Source organism: Maniola jurtina, chromosome 2 (genome assembly GCF_905333055.1).
Source record: "Maniola jurtina chromosome 2, ilManJurt1.1, whole genome shotgun sequence".
Lineage (NCBI taxonomy): Eukaryota > Metazoa > Arthropoda > Insecta > Lepidoptera > Nymphalidae > Maniola > Maniola jurtina.
In genome coordinates, this window is record NC_060030.1 from 730,998 (window position 1) to 740,167 (window position 9,170).

The 9,170-nt window shown below is 46.0% G+C and overlaps 1 protein-coding gene across 1 annotated transcript; it reads left to right on the forward strand.

Moving 5' to 3' along the window:
• The first annotated feature begins 935 nt into the window (after positions 1-935).
• On the forward strand, positions 936-7,516 carry LOC123872200. Its single transcript, XM_045916384.1, has 2 exons — positions 936-2,288; positions 7,361-7,516. The coding sequence occupies exons 1-2, from the start codon at positions 936-938 to the stop codon at positions 7,514-7,516; spliced, it is 1,509 nt and encodes a 502-aa protein (XP_045772340.1).
• Positions 7,517-9,170: the final 1,654 nt, after the last annotated feature.

Here is a 9,170-nt window from a genome sequence, read left to right on the forward strand (position 1 = left end):
TCAGGTAGGTATGTTATAATAAATTATTGTCATTGATGTTACCTACCTGTGAAGCTCTAACTTCTATCATTTACCCCTAATAAGGGTCGCTTCGTTCGAGGATACGTAGGTAAGTATTATATTATAATGCCATCGGGTATTATGCACTGTGGTACTGGGCTTCGTAATTTTTGAAATGAAATTACAATCATAAAGTGAGTACTACTATTGACGATTGAAACTTGGTGCCTAAGTATTCAAAGTATGGAATGAACACATCATACTAGAACTAATGCACTAGGTCATTAAAAACTCATTAGGCAAGAAAATAGTAAAGGCTTGTTATTAATGAAGCGCCACGGATGGAGGCACAGTGTAGGTACAATGATAGTGCCTAAAATAATATCTAACTAGGTGATTACATAGGTACATCCAAACATAGTTCTACACTTAGGTATTAAAAAACTACTTAGGTAAGAACTTTGATAAGAATTTAATGCAAATAAATCTACGTGTGTGTGGCCGCTGTGTCTAGGTCTAGTACCAAAGAGTATGTAATGTCTAGTACCGCACGGTAATCACGAAGATAATTATGTCTGCTTCGTAGATAATTATGTAAGATTCTATTCCGAATCCGCCTGGCTAGCGACCACTCTCTAAATCGTACCCAGCCGCAAAGCATTCCATGCGTTCCGGCTGTGAGCTGGAGTCCCTCCTTCCTACTGAATAGGTAATTTATCTATTCTAGTGATTCCAGGGCTCTTTCCCATCCACACGAATCCTGAAAGACTGGCCACGCATTGGTGGTTCCTCTGGAATGTTTATGCTGGGCATAACGCAAGCTAAGTAAAAGAGCTAAATGCTTCCCAACATCATTTATAAACACCATTTGCATCCAAATCGATCACTGGTGAACACAATAATTTGTAATAATAATAATAATAATAATAATAATAATGGATAACGAAATAAGGAATGAGCGAATAGGGCCGCTGCCTGGGGGTCGCCAGGGCGCGCCTGGAGCTGGCGCTGGGCGTGGCAGCATGCGGGCCGCCAGTGCCACCAGTCGACCGGCGCTGCCACCTAGCCGGTCGACATATCCATCATCCCCACCAGATGGCTTGGCTCCGACAGGGTCCACCAGGGCCCAATCTTCGGCGCCCGCCGCTGGTGGTGTACGCCGCATGCGCTGGACTTCTCTCATGAACGAGAATGTCATGCGTGCGTACTACAGGGCGACAGGAGGGGAAACCGGACGGACTGGCTACCGAGCGGCAATGTACCGCGAGTTCCTGCTGCTCGAGCCGAACTTAACTGTCACGGAACAAAACCTGGCAGACCGGGCTCGGTATATTCAGCGTTCTAACATCTTCAACGCTACCGAGCTCGAACGATTACGGCGTGAGGCTGTCCCGGAAGTCTCAGCACCTACCGCAGAGCAAATCGTCTCCCAGGCGGCGCCTGTCCGCGAGGAGACAATTACCACGTCACAAGATTTGCCTGTGGAGGAAGACACTGAGGGAACAGTCTCCCTTGATATAGAGCGGATGAGAGGGATTCTCGAAGAGGCGATTTCTGAAATCCGGAGCGCTCCTCTAGAGAATCGTCCGCGGCTCTCCCGACTTACACTAAATGTAGCGACGCGGGATGTCATTGAGGCCATAAACAAAATGCTGCCACAACATCTGGAGAGCAGCACTGGCCTGGGTGATACGGCTTCTATTCTCTTCGGAGCGGCGCTAGCCGTGCACCGATTCATCGGTGCCAAGACTCTGGGGCCGCGGCGTGCTGCTGCTACAAGGCACAGCGCGGAACCGGCCTGGAAGAGGAGAGTAGAACGCCGTATCACTCTGGCTAGAGTCCTCATTGGCAGACTGCAAAGCTTCAGGTCGGGCAACGCTAGGCCAAGGATTGTGCGCTCTGTTAGAGTTGCGTTTAACGGGTGTGGGGTCAGGTTGGACCAGCCTGACATCGCGCAAAAGCTAACAGAGCGCATCGACGACCTGAAGCAGAAAATCGCTGCATGGGGGAACCGCATCCGACGATACTCGGCAAGGGTTGAGCGATTTCAGCAAAATCGTCTCTTCTCGAGTGATCAGAAAAGGTTCTACAAAAGACTGGAGTGCCCAGCAGTCTGCTCTACCTCTCAGCGACCGGACCCGGCCGACCTAGTCACCTTCTGGCGGGGGGTGTGGTCGAGAGAGGTGGAACATGAGGAGGGCCCTTGGATTGCGGCGGTAGAGGAAGCATGTGCCAGAATAGAACCGATGAGCCCGGTTGCCATCTCTGCGGAGGATGTAGCTGGTGCAGTAAGGCGGGCCCCGAACTGGAAAAGCCCGGGACCCGACGGACTGCATCACTACTGGCTGAAAGGTTTTTCGGTTTGCCATGCGACCTTGGCTCGACAATTCCAAGAGGCTCTCGAGCAGAGGGCGCTCCCGAGCCTTTTCACTACCGGGATCACTCACCTAGCTCCAAAGTCAACCGATGCCACCGATCCGGCTAAGTATCGCCCCATAACGTGTCTTACTACCATCTATAAGACACTGACATCCGTTCTGAGCCTCAAGATCTCCCGTCACATAGACGAGAATAACATCATGTCTGGGGCTCAGAACGGATGTCGGGGCGGTAGTCGTGGTACTAAGGAGCTCCTTCTCATCGACTCCGTTGCGGGCCAACTGGTCAAACGCAACCGTCGGAATTTCTCCGCCGCCTGGATCGACTACAAAAAGGCATTCGACTCGGTGCCCCATTCATGGCTCTTGAGGGTCCTTGAGCTGTACAAAGTTGACAGTGCAGTTCGAGACTTCCTGGAGGCATGCATGGGGCAGTGGAGCACGATCCTGTGTCTCCATGGTGAGCGGTTGGCGGCTGCCGATGACCGGATAAGGATAGGGCGGGGTATCTTCCAGGGTGATTGTCTGAGCCCGCTATGGTTTTGCCTGTCTCTGAACCCGCTTAGCACCCTGCTGGAGGGCTCGGGGACAGGCTTTCAGTTTCGGAGAGGAGGGACAAAAGTACCTCACCTTCTGTACATGGATGACCTCAAACTGCTGGCACCCAATGCCACCCGCCTGAAGGAGCTGCTGAACATCACCACTGAGTTCAGCAAGTCCATCAAGATGGAGCTTGGACTGGACAAGTGTGCGGTCATACATGTGGAGAGGGGACAGGTTACTCATTCGGCCGAGATTAGTCTCGAGCCATCCAACATTAAGACCCTCTCTGAAGCTGAGTCATACCGGTATCTGGGCATGTCACAATCCCTAGGTGTAAAAGAGGCGGACATGAAACAGTCTGTTTGCGAGGCCTTTTTTGGCCGTCTGACAAAAATCTGTAAAAGTTATTTGTCAGGCGCCAATAAGGTCCGAGCTTATAACGGCTGGGTTATGCCCGTCCTCATGTACACCTTTGGCGTGCTCAGCTGGACTCAGACCGAACTTGACGCCCTGGACAGAAAAGTCCGCACGACTATGACTCTCTATCGCATGCACCATCCAAAATCGTCTGTGATGAGATTGTATATCCCCCGGAAGTGTGGAGGTCGAGGCGTATTAAGCGTCAAGACCATGCATAACCGGGAGATATCCAATCTCAGAACCTACTTTGAGACGATGAGGGGGTCCCCCATGCATAGAGACGTCATAGAATGTGATAAAGGACTCACTCCACTATCCTTAGCCAAAACCGAGTGGCAGAAACCGGTGGTACTTAGCACCTCTGACCGGGAGACCGTGTGGAAGGAGAAGGAGTTGCACGGACGCTTTTTTAAAGCTCTTAGTGAGCCACACGTAGATAAAAAAGCGTCCGTGCAATGGCTGCGCTTTGGTGACCTCTTCGGGGAAACCGAAGGGTTTGTCTGTGCGATACAAGATCAGGTGGTCAAGACGCGGAACTACCGAAAGTACATTCTGAAGGATGGCACTCAAGACATCTGTCGAGCTTGTCGCCATCCCGGTGAGTCGCTCAGACATGTGCTTTCGGGATGTTCGGCGCTTGCCAACACTGAGTATCTGCACAGACACAACCAAGCAGCCAAAATCCTTCACCAAGAGCTTGCTCTGAAGTACGGTCTCCTGGATGAGAGGGTGCCGTATTACAGGTACACACCGGTGCCGGTACTCGAGCGCGACGGAGTCCGGCTCTATTGGGACCGGTCCATCATCACGGACAGGACTATTCTAGCGAATAAGCCTGACATCGTGGTGGTGGACCGGGCACAGTCGAGGGTGTTTTTGGTGGACATCACCATTCCATATGACGAGAACCTCGTGAGAGCTGAGACGGAGAAAAAACGCAAGTATCTTGATCTGGCTCACGAGGTTTCCGACATGTGGCATGTGGAGTCCACCGAAATCATCCCAATCGTCATATCTGCAAACGGGTTGATCCCAGTCAGCCTCGCTCACCATCTGAGGCGACTGGGGTTCCGTGGCAGTTCGCTCGCAGCCAGGATGCAAAAAGCGGTCTTGCTAGACTCGGCTAGGATAGTCCGCCGCTTTCTCAACCTGTCGCCCTGACCCCCGGCCGTTTGGTCTCCCCTGCCGGGGCGTAATCCTCCGCCCGGTACAAGTATGTATTTATGTAAATGTGTATGTAGGTTTATTTATTTTTATGTATGTAAGTATATTATATTCCCTTTGGCTTTTATATATATCTATTTTGTAACCGGGCGTGAGAGTGAGTTATATACATAATAATAATATCTATTTTGTAACCGGGCGTGAGAGTAAGTTATATAGATAATAATAATAATAATTTTTATTTCAGGCAATATAAGTCACAAGACAACCCATAACAAACAAAAAGAAAAAGAAAAAACACAAAATAATATACAGCTTAATGTAGATATACATAGTGTAAACTAATCTAAATAAAGCTGTTGTTGTCGCACCGATGCAGGTTTGACCAATTTTTAGAAAAAGGATTACTCAGATCTTCGTTAACAGCACACAAGATGGAGTTAGTACTGTGTCTTAGTCTTTCCCAGAAGGAAGCCGTCCTTGCTCTAAGTATGGCGAAGAAGTCAGGGACCCTCGCCGCAGCAAACATGGCTTTAGCACTGCAGAAACGCGGATGCTTCATTAGGATGCGGAAGGCGTTGTTATATTGTATCCTAAGCGCATTATAGCTGCGCTTGGTAAACTTTGTCCACAGTTGACATGTGTAAAAACATTGACAAAAAGCTTTAAATAACGTCACCTTCACGTCATCGGAGCAACGCGCGAATCTGCGCGCTATCATGTTAGCCCGCACCGAGAGAGCCCTGCGCTCCCTCTCCATATCTTTATCATCCTTTATGTCATTTGTTAGAATATGACCCAGGTATTTAAAGCTCTTAACAACCCGAACTGACGACCCATTCAAAAATACCGGCGGAACGGTCTCCGGACCCTTACCCGCTTTGAAAATGAGCATTTCGGTTTTCGCTACATTGTATTTGAGGCCATGTTCTTTAGCGAACTGGTCACAAATACTGAGCAGTTTTCTAAGCCCGTTTATTGAGGGGCTGAGAAGCACCATGTCGTCAGCGTAGCTCAAATTGTTAACGCAGACGTTACCAATATGGCAACCGACTTTGGTACTTCTCAGTCTCCCAATAAGGTCATTGATGTAGAGGTTAAATAGATCCGGAGACGTCAGCCCTCCTTGACGTACGCCACACTCTAGCCTATATTCACTAGAGAGTGCGTCGCCCCATTTTACGTAGTTGGTTTGGTTTTCGTACCAAAATCTCCACAAGTTCATTAATTTTTTCGGTACATGACCATCAAGTTTACGCCATAATATTTTGTAGTTAACGAGGTCAAATGCCCGGCTTAGGTCTAAAAAGCATGCATATACTGAAGTATCCCTATTAACATAATAGTTCACAGTATATTTGAGACTTAAAATGGCTGAATCTGTAGAGAGTCCAGCACGAAAACCAAACTGAGCATCGTCAATATTAAAGTTCCCAGTCAGTTCGGGTTGTAAGAGCCTTTCCAGTATTTTTCCGACAATAGTGCCTAACGATATGGGTCTATAGTTGGTAAGATTAGACAGATCGCCGGTTCTATTTTTTACGATGGGGGCTACTATCGTTTTCATAAGGTCCTTTGGTAAGTAGCTGTGCTTTAAGCATAACTTAAATATAATGGACAGGACCCGATAAACTTCATCACTGGCATAGAGTATGTGCTCAATGCTGAGGCCATCGTGTCCCGGAGATTTCCCACGTTTTATACATCTTACAGTTTTCGCAATGTTATCAGGAGTAAAAATATTATTTAGATCGCCAGATGACTTTTTCTGTAAGGTTGTGTCGGAGGCAATGGCCTCAGCATTTTGCTCACCACCTACTTCCATGGGTTGGACTTTAAAATGATCAGCAAACATGTCAGCGATTCTGTTCGGGTCCTGTTCATTATTCACCGACACAGGTAGGACATCTTTATGTTGAAGGCTTTTAGTGGCTTTCCAGAATTTTGGAAAGTTCTTTTTATCCCTATTTTCAGCTATTATATCCATCTTTATCATTTCTTCATTTCTTTGGCACCATTTTAATTTGCTTTTAAATACTTTTCTAAATTTTAACATATTTTCATATATAAGTCCATGGTCAGGTTTACCAGCGTCAATCCACCATCTAAAATAAAGTCGAGCTTGTTCATGACTTGATCTTACATGGTAGTTCCAACCAGCGATCTGTCTACCTTTTTGTCTTGCACCGGTGCGAGAACAACTTAAGTCGGCTCCGGCCTGTAAAACACTTATCAGATCATCATACATATTGTCAATAATAAACTTACACTCTAACGTATCACAGTTATCTTTATCACAGCTATCGAAATGACTAGGATAGGTAACTAGTTTTAATTCTCTATAGCAAAATTCTCCGTATTGATTAATCTGGTCGAGATTTCTATTATTCCAGAGAATTCTGCTATTGTTACGGGTATTGCCTATATTACATTCTACTTTTTTTACAATGACGTCAATATTTATATCTATCAGCAGCGGAAAGTGGTCTGACCAGTTTATATCATTGACAACACTTACACCTTTTATTATTCTAAACGCCGCCTCCGTGCCTAAACAGTGGTCGAGCCATCTTCTTGAGCCACTCGATTCACACATAAAAGTATAAGTATTAGAGTTCAACCCTAGTAGATCTACGTTCGCACACACCCAAGACTCGGCCGAACAAAATTCAAAAAGTTCCCGGCCGAAGCGGGCGCAGGGATGCGCGTTAAAATCGCCCAAAGCAAAAACAACTTCTATATTACTGTCACTAACAATAGCATTAAGTTGCGACAGACAGCTCGTAAATTCGATTAAATCATCTACTTTATCACTATCACAAGGCATATAAATACTAAATACTAACATATCACAGTTATGGGTCCTAATTTTAACAGCAATTAATCTATCACTATTGCAATCCACTATTGTGACATCCGGAAAGATTGATCTGCGCCACATTAACGCTAGCCCTCCGTACGGTCTGCCGCGCAACACGCCGACAGAGGTGTCTACCGAAGATTTCGAATAACAGCTAAAATCCTTATCAATTTCATTTACGAAATTGATGTCGTGAGGCAGCAGCCAAGTTTCTTGGAGGGCGATTATGTCGACCTTTTGACATAAGTGCCGCACATGCGGCGCAGACCGTTTTACAGACTTACAATTAAAGGACGCTAAGGTTATGTAATTATTATTTTTAGGCGTACTATCCATTAATTTTATTGTTAGTAGCGGCAGCGCTTTGCGCATTACGATCTCTGAAGCGACGAAACACTAAGCCCTTAGGCCAAAAGTCACTATTCAAGAAGGTTCTCAGCTGGCTGCTAGGAACCACTATTTTATAAGAATTAAAATCTACGTCATGATTTTGTTTCAACAATTCAACGCTGTAGCATTCTTGGTTCATGTCTTTAATATGGTTTTTAATGTCGTCGTCAGTCGTACTCTTTTTAGCCCGAGACAAGTAAATGGCACTTTTAGATTCGCTTACTAGAATTCGAGCCGAGTTCTGCAATGTGCCACGCATATTTTTAAGCTTAGTTTTCTTACGAATCACTAACTTAAAATCGTCGTCGACGACGGAGGAGGTAGCAATATTCGCTTCACGAGCGGTCAGTGGATTTTTCGATGCCACGCGATCGTGACCCGAACGGCGCGCTTGCATAAAGTTTGTACTCGCCTGCCGCAGCGGACGTTGCACAATATCACGATAGGTCGGAGTGAACACGGTCTCGATGGAGCTCGCACGGTTGCGTTGTGGTACAAGTACAGGCGACAATGCATCCTTATCAGACGGTGTTGAAATTATTTTCTTCGGTGTCACTCTTGGATCTCGGGATTTCGGGGACGTAATTTGGTCAGGTTTTTTAGTACAAGTCAGAAGCTGAGATATATCCGAGCTGATTTTCGTTTGAAATTGAGTAAATTCAGTTTTCGAGACAGTTTCAGTAATAGCAGAAGGTAATAACTAGTAAATATCAGCTGTAAGTGTACCATTTCGATCGCCTATTAGAAGGCGCCAGGGCCTATTAATTGCACCACGGTGTTACTTACATGGACTATAGCCAACCCTGGTTGCTGCTATTTATACTAATTAGGTAGGTACCTAGTACCTACGTAGTTGTTATTATGTACTAGGTAGGTAAGTAACTTTTGCTTACTCTTTTGACTTAATTTAGAGCTTGACCTGAGACTCGGGCCCATTGAGATCCTGGATTTTAGCTAATACAGAAAGTCCCATAATATTTTAGTTAGTAGTATAAAGTTACCCCCCCGTGACTACATTATAGTGCAGTAATTAGGTGCTAAAAGTTTTTCCTTATTTGCAAGATTTTTGAAGGGCTTCGTCTGTGATGGCGTTTGCTGGCGCGCGTGCTGTGCTTGTTTGGAGTGTTTTATTTTGTTAAGAGTGGATGGTTTTTGTGTTAGTTGGTGTTTTTTGGTGGTGGAACTGACTGAGAAACGCTCTAAAGGGGCGCCGCGCGTATGTCGGCGGGCGCCGGCGCAGACGGAGTCCATACTTGTATAGATTCAATAACTTGAAAATAACTACAAACTTGACATTGGCTAATCAGAGTAAAGCCAGATTTAAAGAAAAAAAAAAAAGATTTTTGAACACACATCGACTTTGTCAACTTCATAATGACGAAACGTCAATGTAATGTCATCAGTCATACGTCAAC

Excerpts from the sequence above, each read along its gene's own strand:
- LOC123872200 (XM_045916384.1), top strand. The coding sequence starts at position 936 with ATGGATAACGAAATAAGGAATGAGCGAATAGGGCCGCTGCCTGGGGGT. Across the intron at positions 2,289-7,360 it reads CGGAGGATGTAGCTGGTGCA|TTATGGGTCCTAATTTTAAC; the intron begins GTAAGGCGGGCC and ends AACATATCACAG.